Genomic DNA, 16447 nt, shown 5'->3' on the forward strand with positions numbered 1-16447 from the left:
ACGGGGCTGGTCGATCCCCATCCCCAAAGGTGGGACCAGGAAGCCAGGTGTGGACCCCAGTCTCCTTCCCCCTCTGCTCCTCCCCCGAGTCCCCTCTTCTCCTCTTCTCGACCCGGCGCTCAGCACCAGCTGCTTGCATTTCCCCTTCCCTTCCCAGTACTGCTCTTCACGTCCTGCGCCGCCTCCCCAAGCCGGGTTCCCCTTCCTCCCACCTCCTCATCCTCTCGCCTCCCCGCCCACGGCCCCTGTACCTCTCATTGCCCCACATGCCCCTCATCGCCCCCCAGCGCTCCCAAGCGCCCCTCCAGCTGCCCCTGGCCCCCCCACCCCGCACACACAACGCCCCCCAGCGGCCACGCGCCCCGGTCGCGACTTCTCCCGCCCCACGTCACGCACCTCCGGCGTTTCCACAGATGAGCCGGGCACGGATTGGCCCCGAGCCGCGGGAAGTGCCCGCCCTCCGAGCCTCCGGCCAATGGGAGGAGGGGGCGGGCCCGAGGCGGGCGCCGGAAGCGGCCGAGCGACTAGGGGACGTCGCGTCGCCGGGTCTCCAGCAGCCGCCGCGGAGCCGCCGGACGGACCGCCGGACGGACCGCCAGCCCCGTTTGCCCCGCCATGGCTGAGAGTGACTGGGACACGGTGACGGTGCTGCGCAAAAAGGGCCCCACGGCCGCCCAGGCCAAGTCCAAGCAGGTGCGGGCGCAGCGCGGGCCTCGGGGCCCAGGAGCGGCCGGGCGGGCGGGGCGGACGCGGGGCTGGGGGCAGGGAGTGGGGACTGGAGCGGGGACCGGGTGGGAACGGAGCGGGGAGAAGGGGCGGCGACGGGGCGGGGGCCAGGGGCAGGAGTGGGAGAAAGGGGTGGGGTGGGGGTGGAAGGGTCCGGACGGTCTTAGGGCAGTGACACAGGCCGACGGGCGAGGTGCTGGACCTCTTGGTGGGGACAGGTACATAGGGACTGGAGGGGAGCGGGGCGAGGTTAGCGGGGTGGACCTCGGGGCGGAGATGGGGGATGGAGCGCAGATAGGTGGTGGGTCCAGGAAAGGGATGGGACAGGGGCACGGTTGCCTAGCACCCCCGCCCCAGGGTCTTCTTCCCGCTTCTGCAGGCTGCCGGGTGCCTGGCCAGTCCGCTGCCGCCTGTGGAGGCCACTGAAGCACATTGCCGGTCATAGGGGATCCCTGGCCCCAGGCTGAGGTGGCCTAGGACCCAGCGTGCAGGTGGACCCTGCGTCCCCAGCTTGCAAGGGTAGCCGGCATGCCCTGAGGGGTACTTGGGGCAGAAGGTTCCCTGGCTGGTCCATCCGGGGTTCATCTGTGAGTCGATGTGAGGGAAGAGGGGAAGGGCAGTTCAGCCCCCACCCCTGCTTGTTTCTACTCTCAGGCCTCCTTGGGCCAGCCTTAGACACGCAGTGCCAGGTCTGGGCCAGGACTAGCTTTGGCCCTGGTGACCAGCATTCATTGACCTGCCCAGGACTTCTCAGTTAGTCAAAACTAAACTCACTCTTTTTTTTTTTTTTTTTTCCAAAGGAAACTTAATAGCCACGAGCTAGGAATCATGTGACCAGCTCTAGAAAGCATGTGTGCACGTGTCACACTGAGAAGGTCACACAGGCATGTTTCTGAGGTGTCAGAAGCTTCAAGAAATACATTACATTAATACTCGGTGACTGTAGACCAAGGGGTGTCGCTCTCTGTGCTGGTGTTTGGGACGGGGGCTGCAGGCTTTGTGCGACGGACTGTCTTTTATTAGGAGCCGGATTGGCTGAGGAAGGCCAGACCAGGTCCTCACTTGACGTTCTTCCCTGCTTTTGCAGGAGAGTGTGGTAGAGAGGTAAATCTATTTCAAGTGTGGGTTTCTGAAAGAAATCTGTTAGCACATTTTTTTCAGCATTAAAGATGCGAGCTCTTTCTGTTTTCCTTAGCAGGAGTTTATTGAGAGTTGCCTGGATATTTGGTTGTAGAGGGATTTGTATAACAAGCTCTGGTTTAAACCCAGCATTTGCTTGTCAGTCCTTGACAAAGCATCAGGTACTAGGCACGTAGCACGGCGCTTAGGGGCATGAGCTTGGAGCTCACGGGCTCAAAAAGCACCAGGCGTTAGCAGTGCGCTGACTGGCTGACAGCAGCCTAAACTGGTGTTTGCCAAATACTGCAAAGCTAATTTTGACCAAAAAACACTTGCTAATTTTCTAGGCCATCTTAGCAGCTCAGAGACGAGGAGAAGATGTGGAGACTTCCAAGAAATGTAGGTACTCATGTGTCCACTCGCAAAACCAGGGGGTGCCCTTGGGGTTCGTACCTGCAGATGCGTGAGTGCCGCCCCCTGGGCTGTCAGGGTGGCTGCTGGCAGCTGAAGCCGCTGCAGAGCTGGGAGGTGTCAGGGATCTTGTCAGAGCAGCTGTGGTTGGCATAGGTCAGGAGGGACTGTTCTCCCTCCTTAGTCCCCAGATTCTGGACTTTGTCCTCTTCGTGCTCTTGTCCCCACTTTGGGTGGCCTGGCTGAGCGCGTCGCCCTGGGCACAGGGCGCCTCTCGGGCCTGGGTCCCCTTTGGCCTTGTTGCAAACCCCCTCCTCTGCTGCTGCCTCGCGCCGGTCCAGGGGCCGCCGGCCAGAACAAACAGCATTCGATCACCAAGAACACAGCCAAGCTGGACCGGGAGACCGAGGAGCTGCACCACGACCGGGTGACCCTGGAGGTGGGCAAGGTGATCCAGCAGGGCCGGCAGGGCAAAGGGCTGACGCAGAAGGACCTGGCGACGGTGAGCGCAGCGGGTCCCCTCCTCCCAGGCCGTGGTCGGGCAGGCGGGAGGCGTGGGCTCCGCTCGCCTGATGACTTGAGGGCTTTGGTTCGCTCTTGCCCCGGGAACCCTGAGGCCTCTGGGGGTGCCGCACGAGTCAGCTGTAACTTCCTGAGCTCCTATCCGCTCAGGCCCTCGGCCTGCACACAGCCCCGGGGGTCGGCGCCTGAGGTGCCTCACCCGGCTGTGTTCTAGTCTCCCAGCATCTGCTTCTGGAACTGATGTGTGCAAATACACGTTCTCTTTAGAAAATCAACGAAAAGCCACAGGTCATCGCGGACTATGAGAGTGGCCGGGCCATTCCTAACAACCAGGTTCTGGGCAAGATCGAGAGAGCCATCGGTGAGTGTCCTGCCGTCCTCCAGCGGGTCTTGGCTGCCGCTGCCTGACCGGGCGCAGTACGGCCGCCCCTCCTGGGTGGGGTTGGTAAGGAGGGGCGCAGGAAGGCCCCTGGGGCCCCGGAATTCTCCGGAGCCTGAAGAAAATTCCCACGCGCGAGTAGTGTCCGGGCGCCTCCCCCTCTGGCCTCTCCCCGAGCCCGTGCTGTGGGCCTCACTCTCCCTGCCCTGCCCCCAGCACTGGCGGCAGCGTGGGCCCCAGAGCGAGGGGGCCTAGTTCTGGGAAGGGGTGTCCTCTGTCCCCGCGAAGGGGGGCGGGCACGTGTTCTTCAGGGTCAGGCGTGAGAGCGAGTGGTGTGGCGGTCATGGTGTTCGTCGGATCCCCGCCCCTCCACACGCGCCCACGGCTCCCCACCTCCAGCGCAGCCCGGGAGCCCGCGCGCAAGGGTCGGTGCGGGTGCCGCTGCCCCCTCCGGGGCAGTGGGTAGGGATGCTGTGGAGCTGCCCTGTGCCTTGAAGATCCAGGGGGCGAGCTGCAGTGGTCATGGGCCGGTGGCTCTTTCAGGCCTCAAGCTCCGGGGGAAAGACATTGGGAAGCCGATCGAGAAGGGGCCGAGGGCAAAATGAACACAAAGCCTCGAAATCAGTGCGTCCCGGCTGATCTCGTCTGGCTGGTTCCCCCTGACCACCAGCGCCAGCGTGGGTCCCCTCACGCGGCCGTGCGGAACACAGGGCAGTAGCCCTGCCCGGGAACCCCCTCTCCCCGTACCTGCTGTCAAACTAACAAAACCTTGCAGAGTGTTTGCTTCTCCTGGTCATTTTCCTCCCTGTCCCCGTCCCTCACGTGGGGTGCAGAACGCTGCCTTCCTCTCCCCCGGGGTCTGCCCTGTCACGGCTGTGGCTCCAGGGAGCTCGGAGGGGGGACCGCCTCGCACAGGGTGGGCAGCCACCGTCTGGGAGAGGAGCTGCGTGTCCAGCCCGGCTCGTAGAGAAGCTAATAAACATTTGTCGCCCTTCCTGCTGGCGGTGAATCCTTGCTGCCCAGTCTCGCCTCTCGTGCCTGCAGCTCCCCCGCCTTCTGGCCCCCAGTGTGGCAAAGGGCTGTCTGCATGAAGCACTGTGAGGGGGGTCTGAGGGCCAGGAGGGTCGCTCTGCAGGCTGTTCCTTGTCACCTCTGCTGGGACAGTTAGTGGGTGTCCATCAGCTTCTTGGCACAAGACCCTGGCCCTCCCCTGGCACTGAGTCCCTGGTCACATCATTCCGTGCAGAGCCCAGTGGGCCGGGGTGGCAAGGTGGAGCCACCTGGGCTGGAGTCCAGGGAGCACCTGGCCATGCAGGTGTGGCCGTCACCCCCTCCCCCAGGACAGCCATGCCCGGGGGCCTTCCAGACCTGGCGGGTGGTGTCTGAATCTCCCTCGTGGAAGACCAGAGCCTGGGACTGTCCCTAGGCCAGAAAGACTCAGCTCCATTTTATTAGATGAGGGTGGCATGTGGGCGGGGACCTTGACCATGGGAGGGTGGACATGGTGACCTTTATTTGGGACAGGGGACACATCAGGGCATTCCACCTACAAGTCCAGCTCCATGCCACCTTGGACCCAGTTAAGTGTCTGCTCCTAAGTCTGTCACCAGCACCTCTGGGGGTTTCTCTCTGTCTTAAATCAGATGCAGAATCGCACGGTGAGGTGGGGCCCCTGATGGGCCCGGGTCGGAGTCCCACTAGGCTGGCCAGAGGCTCGCTCGGCCTGGGGCAGGGGCTTCTCAGGTCCCGCTGCGCCTCCCTCCCGGTGCCTCTAGACCCTGGCGCCGTCTCCAGGGCCTGCCTGTTGCCGGTCTCCTGAGCCACTGAGGCACGTGGGAGGGGCCCCCAAGCACATCCTCTTGGGCAGGTCGGGTTGGGTCTGGGGAGCCTGGGAGCCCCCGCTTCCTGCTGACCTCAACCTTGGCTGGCCAGCGGGTGGTCCCTTGTGGGCCGGGGCACATTGCTGGGGTATGTAGGTGCGGCCCCTGTGAGGGTGAGGGATGCAGGGACTCGACGTGTCCTGGCGGGGTGGGGAAGGTGTTGGTCCCTGGGCCAGGTTGCTGGGCAAGGCGGGGAGCTCAGGTGAGGAGCCGGGGTCTTCTCTGCATCATCTACTGGTCGTTGGTGACCGATGCTGGCAGGGTGACATGGCCCTAGGAGGAAGGAGGAGCTCTGTGGCCACTGGGCGGCGGTGGCCCCGCGTGTGGGAGGGTCTTGTTCACCGTCCAGCCGAGTGCAGGGCTCGGGGGCTTCTGCCCGCCGCCCCCGCCAGGGCTCCTACCGCGTTGAAGAGAATGTTGTCAAAGCTGGGGGCCACGGCGTCCGTCTCGTGCCAGGAGGGGCAGCCCCCCTTGTTCTGCAACCAGCGCCGTCCCGCAAGTCCAAGCAGCACCAGCAGCGTGAGGAGGAGGAGGGTACCGCCAACCACAGCTGGCACCGACGTGGCCACTGCTGTGTCTCCTGTGGGCGCAGGGCACGTGACCCGGGATCCGCGCCCTCCCTGTCAGCCCCACGCCTGGGCACGGCCGTCCCCACAGCCCTGAGGACTTCTGGGCCCCCTGCTAAAGGAGGGGCGCCGGTCGTGCCCACACAAGGCTCCCAGCTGAGGCCGGGCCTTGGCGGGCAGGCGGCTGCCGGCTACAGAGCTGGGGGAGTCGTGGCCCCAGGCTAGGGCCCCACCCCGCCTTGGTCCCGAAGCAGCAGCAACCGCAAGTGCTCCAGCAAGAGGCTGGCTGTGGTCTCTGGCCTGACTGGAAGCGGCTGCACGGAGTGCAGAGGCCGGGGTGGGGCACCCCAGTCCCGAGGGAACAGGGACCAGGGGCGGCCCAGCCCGGGGTGGGGCACAGCGGGTGAGGGACGGGATGGTGCAGAGCCCAGCCCGCTGGCTCTCCTGGTCTCTTGGGCCAGGAGCAGGCCGCTGGCAGCCACGTGGGCCGTGAACCACCGAAGCTGGTGGAGGCCCAGACCCGGGGCAGGGCTTACCCTGGCTGGGTATAGGCAGCTGGCAACGTTGCCCGGCCAGATACTCAACATCATCCAGGGCAATGGGCCCCAGGGCCGGCTGGCCGCCCAGAGTGGCTTCAAACACGATCTGACCGAGAGGGAGAAGAGGCTGGGTGGACCTGAGGAGGAGGATGGCCCTTCCTGAACTCCTGAGCCCCCTGAGGTCTCCCGGCTCTGGGCGGCCTGGCCTCACCTGGAACTCCTCGGCGCTGGCCACTTCCACCTGGCCTTCCAGCCACTGGTGCCGCAGGCGCCCGCCCGCGCCCCACACGGCCAGCTGACCCCGGGCGCTGCTCAGGAGTACCCTCAGCTCGCCCTTGTCTGAGAGCAGGGGGCCAGGGGTGTCAGGCCCCCGACCCGGCGGGAGGCGGGGCTGCCCCCTGCCCGGTTCCCACACCACCCGTGCTGCCGGCCCGACTCACAGAAATGCTCAGGAAAGCCCATGTGGTACCAGAAGCGGAGGCAGGAGGCCTCGGTGGCGGGCAGTGGCTGGCTGCGCAGCCAGGCCGCTCGGCCCCCCAGGCCCAGCACGCCCGTTTCGAAGAGAGCAAAGTGGCCTGGCAACGAGAGGGCGCGTGGACCGTATGGAGCCGGCCCCCCCTGACCTTTGGTCTCTGACCCTGGCGGGAGCCTGGCTGGGCTGGGCCGGTTGGCCTGGGCTGGGGTGAGTGAGGTGTGTGCCCGGGGATGTGTATGGCGCTGGGGTCCCTTCCCGACTCAGACCCACCTGCCTCTGTGCCCAGGGTGTGGTCCACAGGCGGCTGGGGGTAGCGGGAGGGCGTGGCTCCACTGCTCCAGTCCCAGCTGTACCCGCCCAGGCCAGGCCAGGGCAGGTGGTTCCAGCCACACAGACCAGCCTCAAAGTCACAGGAAGCTGCAAGGGACTTGGGCAATAAGCGGTGCTGCCCCCATCCCCGGGAACCACCGCTGCAGGGGGGTAGAGGTCAGGCCAGGCATCCTGGGGGAGGCACGTAGCCGGTACCACCAGGAGTCAAGCCGGTCCCAGGGCCGGGCCACGGGCTCCCACCTGGCCGAGGGCAGGGCCCGTCCTGGAGGAGCAGGTCATCCAGCGCGACGTAGGAGTGCTCCACGCCGGCGGCCACGGCCTCAAACGCCACCTGGGTGGGCACAGGGCGGGGGGGCTCGTGTCTGGTCGGCACTGGACGGCCCTTGGGGGTGAGGAAGGCCTTCCACCCCTCTCACCCTCCAGGCCTGCTCGGCCTGCACGTCCACGCTGCCCAGGCGCCAGGCAAACCCTCCACGGGCGCTGATGCTGAGCACCTGCCTCCTCTCAGCCTCCTGCATGTGGATCCTCAGGGTGCCTGCCGCCCGAGCAGCCAGCCCGGTCAGCAGCTGCGGGGCGGCTCCCAAATGGCCTCCACGCAGGGGCCTGAGGTGACCCACGGGCCCTGCTCCCGGCAGCCCCTCACCTGGGTTGCGGAGGCTCAGGTGGTACCAGAAGGTCAGGCAGGCGGCCTGGGCCAGGGGCCTGTGCTCCTCTGAAATCAGGGAAGCCACGTGGCCACGGGGCAGGGCCTGCGGGCTCATGTCCACCACCATGTAGTGCCCTGGGGGGTGCCAGCGTCAGCCTGCTGGCCCCTCCTCGCCCCGCCCCTGCCACCCAGCTCCCCACCCCCACCCCATGCCTCCGCCCCACCCCCTGCCGGCACCCTGAGCCGTCTCTGTGGTGTGGTCTGCAGGGGGGCCCCAGGCCGCCTGGCCCGTGGCGTTGGCCTGGCGTGTCCAGAGGCCCCGGCCCCCCGTGGAGAAGCCGCAGGCCGAGTCCTCGAAGGAACAGCGCTTGGGGGCCCAGCAGGGGCCAGGCCGCACAGCCACGTCGTCCAGTGCCATGGTGCCATGGTACCCGTCCCGGAGGCCCTCGAACAGCAGCTGGGGGGCAGCGGGGGGTCAGCTGGCTGGGGCCTTGCCCTGCCCACCGCTGCCGGGCACCGGGCCTCACTTGGTACTTGGCGCTGGAGTCCTGCGGGTGGTGGAGGGTGGCCCGGGCCTCATGCCAGCGGTTGCCGTGGGTGCCAGACCGCGACCACAGGTGTCTTTCTCTCTCCCCTTCTCGCCTCATCGCCAGGCGCAGAGTCCCTAGGGGGAGGCGGGGTTTGGAGGGGACAAGACCCCAACTCCTGCCTCTCACCCCCTCTAGAGCCCCGAGGGGCCAGAGACAGAACTCGGGCCCCCCGTGGGCCTCCACTGTGGCCCCGCCCAGCACGGGGTCTCACCGGTCTGGGGCCCGTAGAGGTGGTACCAGAAGGAGAGGCACTCCTGAGCGGCCGCGGGTGTCTGGGGCCAGGTGAGCAGGTGGGCACCGGGGCCTTGGGCTGGGGGTTCCGTGGGGTCTAGGAGCATGAAGTGGCCTGCAGGCGGGCCGTGGGGCTGAGCCGCAGAGATGCCAGGCTGGGGACACTCAGCCCAGCGCTCCCCTCTGCCCCCTGGGAGTCCGGTCTGGGAGCCCCCCGGGGTGGGTACGGGAGGCCGCTCCGAGTCTGAGAGCTGCCCCCAGGTCAGGGTGCCCCGCCTCACCTTGGCCCGTGGTGTGGTCGTACCCAGGGCCACGGCTGTAGACTCGGTGCCAGTGAGCATCTGTGAGGTGGCCGGTGTGCCAGCCGCAGGTGCCCCGCTCAAAGTTACAGGAGATCTCTGGGGGTGAGGCACTGGGGGGTCAGCAGGCCCCGCACCCGTCTTGAGCCCCGAGAGGCTGGGAGAAACTTGCTCCTGGACTGGGGACTCCCGGGGATCCCTTGAGGAGGCCTGGGTGGGAGGCCCCTGGGTGAGGACTGGGCCACGGTGGTCACCTTTCTCGGTGACCGCCGCGGGGCTGCAGTCCTTCAGGGTCACGTCGTCCACCGCGGCGCCCTGCTGGCCAGGGCCGTCCAGGTCCAGTAGCCCAACGAACTCCAGCTTCACGGGGGCGTGGGGGACGGGCCCGTAAGTCAGGGCTGGCTCCGCGTGCCCCACCCCCTCCCCCCGCCCCAGGCTGCCCTCCTCACCTGGAAGGGCCGGTGGCGAGCCCCGAGAAGGATCGTGTCCACCTTCCAGCCCCCGGAGCTGCTGCCTGCGGCCTGCCACACCAGCTCACGGCTGCTGCCCTCCACCACGACCAGCTCCAGGAAGCCTGGTAAGGGGTCACTGTGGGCTGGCCCGCCCCGCCCCACCCCTGCCCCAGGGCTGGGCAGAGGGCCTGGAGGGACAGCGGTACCTTGGGGGTGACTCTGAAAATAGTAAGCCATGTGGAGTTCACAGCGGGGGCCAGAGGGGCCCAGGGTAGGTGTGAGGACGCGGGCCTGCTCTGCCAACTGCCCCCAGGCCCTCTGCACGGACAGGAAGTGCCCTGGGGAAGAACAGGCCTCTCAGAGCTGATTCCTGAGCATCGGGGACACCCCCCAATTCAGAGACCCTCGCTGGTGAGAAGAGGCAGAGGGGGACCCTTGTGCGGGTGCAGTTGGAAGGCAGGCTGCAGGCTGCCCTGGGCGGGGCGCTCGGGCCTCACCAGCGGCCCCGCTGGCGTCCGTGCCAGGGCTCCCGCTGTCCTGGGCCGGGAGACGCACCCACTGCAGCCGCCCCACGCTGGCGTCTTCCCAGCCCCCGGCCGAGGGGGACTCGAAGTCCGTGGTGCCTGCAATAGCAGCCGGTGTGAACGGCCCCGCCCACCACTGCGAACGGGGCGGGTCTGGGGGAAGGGACGTGAGGGCTCCCCCAACCCAGCTCCGCCGCTTACCGCATTCCTGCTCATCCTCGCCCCCAGGGCACTGCTGCTGGAAGTCACACAGCTGCTCCGGGGGCACACACAGATCCCCACAAAAGAGGTGTCCGGGCTCGCAGAGATTCCAGGGCTGCAGGCTGGACAGCTGGGACCGGGGACCTGGAGCCCAGAGCCCAGGAGGTGGGCCAGCCACCTCTGTGGGCAGAGCAGGGATCAGGCAGGCGGGCGGGGGCTGTGCTTCTCCTCACGGGGGGCGGGGGGCCAGGGGGGCGCCCAGCAGGCTCACCTGGGACTGGTTTGCAGTGGTCAGACAGGATGAGGTCATCCAGGCCCACGACGCCCCCCGGGCCCGTCTGCCCGGCCAGGAGGATCTGAGGGCGGAGGCGGCTCTGTCATCCCTGGGTCTGCTCCCTCGAGCCCTCTCCCCACGAGAGCCCTCTCCCCACGACCCACACCTCGTACTCGTCTATCGCTGGACGCCCTCTCCCATCACCACCCCAGCCCTGCAAGAGGGGCCACGGCAGGCAGCCCCTCCTTCCCTCTGGCTTGCCTTCCTGCTGAGACAGTGGAGGGGCCCAGACTGGACTCCCTGAGGGGCCCCTGGACCTCCCCACGTCCCTGCATGATGCTGCCCTCGCCAGCCTCACCCGGAAGGGGTGCTCGCTCTGGATGTCAACACGGTCTCGGACCCAGGCGGTCCCCAGTTCCCCATGGCGCCTGCGCAGCAGGACAGCGGCCTGGGGGGCGCCAGGGCTCCGCGTCTGCAGGAACACCTGGAGGCAGCCGGCCTCGGACCCGTGCAGGTAGTGGTAGAAGGTGAGCTGGAAGGGGAGCGAGCTTGTCAGGGGAGGCTCTCCAGGGCCCAGGTGATCAGCGTGGCCACCCTGTGTCCTCCACCCGCCTCACCGAGCACTTCTGGGGGGCCGAGGCCTGGAACTCGGGGCTGGAGAGGATGGCTGGGGCGCTGGGCTCAGCCACGGACATGAGGAAGGAGCCTGGGGAGACAGCAGGTGTGAGCCGCGGTGGCTGGGGTGCTTTGGCTGAGCGTGGCCCGGGTGGCAGCCGGGGTCCCGGGGGGGCCTCACCCTGCGCGCTGTTCCGGCTGTGGTCACGGTGCGGCCAGGCGGGGTGCTGCGGGCCGCCCACACTGTGGTTCCGGGCCCAGCCCTCTGAGTGGTTCCACAGGCCCAGGCCCCTCTCAAAATCGGTGGCCGTGTGGTGGTCTAGGGCGGGAAGCGGGGCTCCAGCTACCACGCGGGGCCTCCTCCCTGGGCCCCCCACTTCCCCGGGCCTGCGCTGATGGCCCCAGGTCCAGGTGGACACGAGCTGCCTCACCCCCAGAAGGACCGTGCCAAGGGACAACCCCCGCCTGTGGCCCCGCCAGCCCCGGCTCACTGCAGGTGGGCGTGTCCTCATCTGAACGGTCCCCGCAGTTGTCCTCCCCGTCGCACAGCTGGTGGGGCTCCACGCAGGCCTTGTTCTGGCAATGGTGATGCCCCAGGGGGCAGTGCGCCTGCGGGGCTAGGGTGGGGGAGGGGTAACCCATCACCCCACCCCAAGGCTCCGGGGCAGGGCAGCTTGGGGAGAGGCTCAAGGCCGGAATGAGGGGACCACGGGCTCCTGCTAACCCCTCCCCAACCCAGGTGTGCGTTCACGGCCTGGGGACCTTACTGGGCAGCCCACAGCTCCAGAAGGCCACGTCATCCAAGGCCACAGCACCCCTGTGGGTGGCGTTTCGGGTGGCAGAGAAGGTCACCTGAAGAGAGCGAGGTCCCTGGGATCTCAGGCAGAGCTCAGACCCTCCTCGCTGCCCCCACCATCAGGACTGTCCCCGTCTCACCCTGAAGTCACCCTGGATGCGGCCGGTGGACACCACCAGCTCCTGCCAGCCTGGGACCCAGGGCCCCGAGCTCCGCCACAGGGTCAGTGTCTCCACACGGTGGGTCAGCTCCAGCCGCAGCTCAGCCACACCTGCAGTGGGGCGTCCCAGGCATCTCAGGCCCCGGGATCACCCCCCCCAAGCCTGGTGGCTGCTGCACCCTGCCCCAGGACCCCTGCCCATCCTGTCCTGGGGGCACCCTCCCGTCTCTGCGGCAGCTCTCCTTCCTTTCCCGGTCCCTCCCTTCGGGACCCGCACGCAGGGCGCACGGTCCTGGGCCCGCACCTCCAAAGGCCACGTGGTACCAGAGGCTCAGCTCGCAGGAGGGGGCTGCCTCACGCAGGGTTGGGGAGCGCAGGGCTGCTGTGGCCGCCTCTCTCCCACGGTGTGTGCCAGCAGCCGCATACCAGCCTGGCCGGGTCAAGAGGTCAGGAGACCGGGCGGGAAGCACAGAGGGGAGGATTGGTGTGGAGACCCGCCCAGGCCTCACCGAGGTCAGTGCCCAGAGTGTGGTCCGAGTGCGGCCCTGGACCCTCCGGCGCGGCCCCTGCCCGGTCTCGGAGCCAGCTGTAGCCCGAGGTGCTGATGTCCCGCCAGCCACAGGAGTCCTGCTCGAAGTCGCAGGCGAAGGGGGCACCCAGGGTGGGTGAGGCCCCGTGGTAACCTGGAGGGCAGGTGGTCAGGTGGGGTGCCTGCAAGCGCCGGCCCTGCCCGCTCCCTGCCCGGCTCCGGCTCACCGCACTGGGCCTCGTCAGGGCAGCCCCTGCAGTCACACACGAAGTTGCACACGGCCTCGCGGGGGGGTCTGCAGCGGCTGGGGACCCGGGCCCAGCCTGGGGACCTTACTGCCAGCAGAGAGACAGCCAGGTGGCCTGGGATAGGGAGACCCCACATCCCAGTTTGCCTGGGACTGTTCCACGGCCCAGAAACTGCTCAGACTTGGGCATCCCAGGACATAGGTCACCCTGCTTTGGGGTCCAGGCCAGGAAGTCATGCAGGGAGGGGGCTGGGTCTGTGTCTGGGGGCCTGGAACCCAGAGAACTGCCACCTGGGGGTTCCCTGTCAGGACCAAACAGAGAAGGACTGAACCTGGAGACGCTGGCTGCGTGTTAGGATGGGGGGTGCGTGGGCGAGCGAGGGACCAAGGACCCGTGATGTGGGACACTCCCTGGGGAAGAGAACAGGAGCCCAGCAAGAAACCGGAGGGGCTGCCAGCAGGGAGCCCCCTCAAGGGGATGCATCAACGGGTGGCCCAGGCCCCCCAAAGCTCTGTCCAGGTCAAGAGTGGCTGACTACAATCTGCTCTCAGGGCCCTCTCACCTTGGAGCCCAGGTGGAGATAGAGGCCAGGGAGAGTAGCAGCCTTCCCCAGCGGGGCTGTCCCCAGGAGCCCAAGGGCTCGCCTGCGTCCCCCACTGCAGGCCATCCAGGGCCTGCACCCCTCCTTCTCTGTAGGCCCAGCACCCGAGCCCCCAGACATTCCTGCTTCGGGAGCCAGGCCCGATGACTCACCCAGGAGCAGGACCAAGGCGGGCAGGAGGTGGCCGGGCAGAGACATGGTCAGGCCAGAGGGAGGGAGACCAAGGGGCAGTGTGTACACTGGCCAGCCTGGTGGGGACTTTGCCTGGTTATCAGCCCGAGGCCCCACAGGCTGACTCTGCTCTAATTGGAGAGCGGGGCTCAGCCCCATCTGTACCTGCGGCCCCTCGCCTGGCCCCGCCCTGTGCTGACAAGGACGGGCACCCGGCTGTAAAAGCATCCAGGAGACGGGCCCCTGGCCTAGGTGGGCTCCCACCTGCCTGGTTCCTTCAGGCCAAAGGTCAGGCTCCGACCATCATGCCCACTGCTGCCCAGCCCTGCCGGGTGGAGGCCCCACTGGAGACAGCACCGAGTGACACCGGCCTCGGCCGCTTCTCCTGGGGTCTCTGTTCCCACACCTGCTGGGAATTCAACTCAGCCTGGACCAGGTTGCCAGTAGGAAACCAGCTTGTGCAAACCCCACACCCAGCCCCTGAGTTCCCTGCATGGGGAGGGGGCAGCCCTAGCAACCCGGGATGTCGGCCTCCTCCATAACTCAGCCTGCGGGTTCCTCTTGGCTTGCTCACTTACAAACCAGGACCAGACTATTCGTCAACAAGTGTCCTGAACACTGTGGGCTGGACGCTGCCAGGCACAGGGTCCAGAGGAGCCTAGAGACGCTGGGGCTTGTGGCACCGACCCCCGTAGAGGGTTTGGAGCCAGGCTCTACCCACAGTCTACTACCGTGCGGCCTGGGGAGCTTGTCTCACCTGAGCCTCAGTTTCCTCATCTTTATTTTAAAATTTATTTATTGGCAGCGTCAGGTCTTAGTTGCAGCACGTGGTATCTTTTGTTGTGGTGCACGGGCTCAGTAGTTGCAGTGCGTGGGGCTTAGCTGCCCTGTGGCACGTGGGATCTTAGTTCCCCGACCAGGGGTCGAACCCGCCTTCCCTGCATTGCAAGACAGTTTCTTAACCACTGGACCACCAGGGAAGTCTTTCCTTGTTTTCAAACGCGGTCACGCGTTTGGCCCTGGCGTGAGGGCCCTGGAGGCTCACAGGAGGCTGGCACGGCAGGATCACAGCCTCACCAAGGGGCACCTCCGCTCCCCACAGCCCTGCGCCAAGAGAAGGGTCTTGGGAGAGGGGCTCCCAGCTCCAAGTCTGAAGCCCTGCCTGTTTACTTGGAGCAGAGCCTGTGGCTGCGGCGCAGGGCCATGGGACCTGACCTTGGAGTCGAGGGGTCGTAGACTGCCTGACTCGGTGACCTCAGTTGGCAGCCGGCCAGGAGGGTGGTTGCTGGCGCCTGCCCTCACTGCACACTGGGATGGGTCCCCGCCTTGGCAGGCCCGAGGGACTCAGCCCTAGCTCCTTGCGTAAGGGCTCGTCAGGCCTCCTCCCAGATGTCCTTGGGGATAGCAGGTGCGTGGAGAAGCAATCAGGCCATAAACGGGGGCAGCAGCCCAGGGGCCCCCTTATCAGGCCCCAAAGGGCTGAGTGTGCACTGCCACTCCCTGGGCCCCCAGGGGTGGAGCGGGGTGAGGGGCAGCCAGGAGTGACCCACTGCCCCCACTCTAGTCCGGGGTACAGAGAGGTGACCTAGGAACAGAGAAGCCAAGACAGCATTCAGGGACCAGCGGAGGTGACGATGTTTTTAATTCTCCCCAGAGAGGTAACCCCGGGCACCGAGGCCTGGCCAGGGTGGCAAAGCACCAGGGGGTGCAGCCCAGACTCTTGGGAGGTGGCCTTGAGAGCAGAGTTCCGAGTGGGCTGCTGGAGGTGGCTGGCCTCTGGTGGGCCTCAGTAGCCGTCGTCGGCCCAGGTGACCTCGTAGTCAGGGTACCTGGCTTTGATCTTCTCAGTGGAGACGGAGTGCTGGGCACGACCGTAACCCTGAAGGGAGAAGGCAGTTCTCACTGCCAGGTCCTGGCTCTGGCCGCCCGGTGAGCAGGGACACCAGGGGCCAGCTCGGGAGGGGGCTGTCATCCCCTCCGACCACCCCAGGACGCTCTCCTATGGAAGCGTGGCCACCAGGGTGAGCAGATCTTGAGGGAGGTTCCTTGAGCTGGAGGCCCAGACCCCTCTAGGTGCCCCCGTGTATCTGCTGGTAGCTTGGTGAAGGGAGGGACAGGGGCCTCTTAGTTTCACCCCAGCTCAAAGCACTAAAGGATGACAGCCAGTCAGGCCTTTGGGACCAGGAACAGCACGCAGCCCGCCAAAGCAGAGGGGCAGGGGGTGGCTCCCTCCCACCCTGTGTGTTTCCTGTGTCGTGCCACGTGAGAAATGGGGAGCCTACAGGCCCTGGATGGAGGGTTCTGCCGCTGAGAAGGGCCGGAAAACTGAGCACCCCAGGTCAGGCAGCTTGGAGGGCCAGGTCTCCCCAAGCCAGGACTGGGGCCCTCGGCCCACCCAGGCCCGAGGCTGTGGGCTCACCATGGAGTAGCCGTACACGTGGATCTTCTTGTCCTGGCTCTGATGGGAGATGCGCCCGCCCCCCAGGCACTCGCAGTCATAGCCTTTCTTCTGCATCTCGCCTGATACCTTGTCGTAGATGTCCGCTGGGATAGGAAGGGGGGCTCAGCACGAGCTCTGGCTGCCTTTGGAGGCTGAAGGGGTCTGAAGCCCCGCTCTGAGCAGCTCCCTCCCCAAGAGAGGAGACCCTCTGGGACGGGATGAAAGGGAGGAGGGGGTGCACCCGGGCAGGGGCGCTGGGACTAGGAGGGAGGAGTCGGGCCATGGCAGCCCCTTGTCTCCAGGACCATCTGGGTATTTCAGACTCTGGGTACTCCACGCTCCTCTGGGCCAGCCGGGGATGAAACCGGGTACAGGATCACCTCCCACTACGCCCCTCGGCTCCGCCCACAGCCGTGGCTAGTCCCGCCCACAGACGCCGGAGACCCCGCCCCCTGGCCCTCCGCCCCGCCCTCACCGTGGTACTCGGCCCACTTGTAGCCGCGCACGATCTCTTTGCTCTCCCCGGCCGGGGCCCCGGAGGGCGGCACCGCGCGGACTCGAATCAGCACATACTTGAAGACGCCGTCGGAGTCGATGTCCACGTCGGGGATCTGGGGGAGGTCCGCCGCCGTCATGTTCCCGGAGCGCGCTCACCCCCTGCGGCCCGCGGCCCTTCCCCCACGCGACCCGGGGCTGCGCAGACAGTGCGGGAGGCGGGGCCTG

The 16447-nt window shown here is 66.9% G+C and overlaps 3 protein-coding genes across 3 annotated transcripts; 1 reads left to right on the forward strand and 2 right to left on the reverse strand.

Moving 5' to 3' along the window:
- The first annotated feature begins 492 nt into the window (after positions 1-492).
- Positions 493-3936, forward strand: EDF1 (endothelial differentiation related factor 1). Its single transcript, XM_082621213.1, has 5 exons — positions 493-693; positions 2193-2244; positions 2598-2758; positions 3046-3139; positions 3701-3936. The coding sequence occupies exons 1-5, from the start codon at positions 616-618 to the stop codon at positions 3760-3762; spliced, it is 447 nt and encodes a 148-aa protein (XP_082477339.1). The 5' UTR covers positions 493-615; the 3' UTR covers positions 3763-3936.
- A 736-nt stretch (positions 3937-4672) lies between these two features.
- Positions 4673-13311, reverse strand: MAMDC4 (MAM domain containing 4; the record flags this gene model as incomplete). The annotated part of the gene is made up of 27 exons (XM_082616193.1): positions 4673-5310; positions 5439-5617; positions 6140-6248; positions 6354-6481; positions 6583-6717; positions 6888-7034; positions 7188-7278; positions 7364-7482; positions 7591-7728; positions 7831-8050; positions 8121-8257; positions 8395-8529; positions 8696-8812; positions 9372-9503; positions 9663-9788; positions 9891-10070; positions 10162-10246; positions 10523-10696; positions 10782-10870; positions 10961-11098; positions 11271-11396; positions 11547-11631; positions 11716-11846; positions 12040-12165; positions 12245-12418; positions 12492-12599; positions 13266-13311. The coding sequence occupies 27 exons, from the start codon at positions 13309-13311 to the stop codon at positions 5269-5271; spliced, it is 3417 nt and encodes a 1138-aa protein (XP_082472319.1). The 3' UTR covers positions 4673-5268.
- A 1584-nt stretch (positions 13312-14895) lies between these two features.
- Positions 14896-16415, reverse strand: PHPT1 (phosphohistidine phosphatase 1). The gene is made up of 3 exons (XM_082627006.1): positions 16200-16415; positions 15704-15828; positions 14896-15163 (listed from the first exon to the last, which is right to left on the reverse strand). Exons 1-3 carry the CDS (start codon positions 16357-16359, stop codon positions 15071-15073), a joined length of 378 nt encoding a protein of 125 aa, XP_082483132.1. The 5' UTR covers positions 16360-16415; the 3' UTR covers positions 14896-15070.
- Positions 16416-16447: the final 32 nt, after the last annotated feature.

Source organism: Mesoplodon mirus, assembly GCF_964341445.2.
Source record: "Mesoplodon mirus genome assembly, chromosome: 1".
Taxonomy (NCBI): Eukaryota; Metazoa; Chordata; class Mammalia; order Artiodactyla; family Ziphiidae; genus Mesoplodon; species Mesoplodon mirus.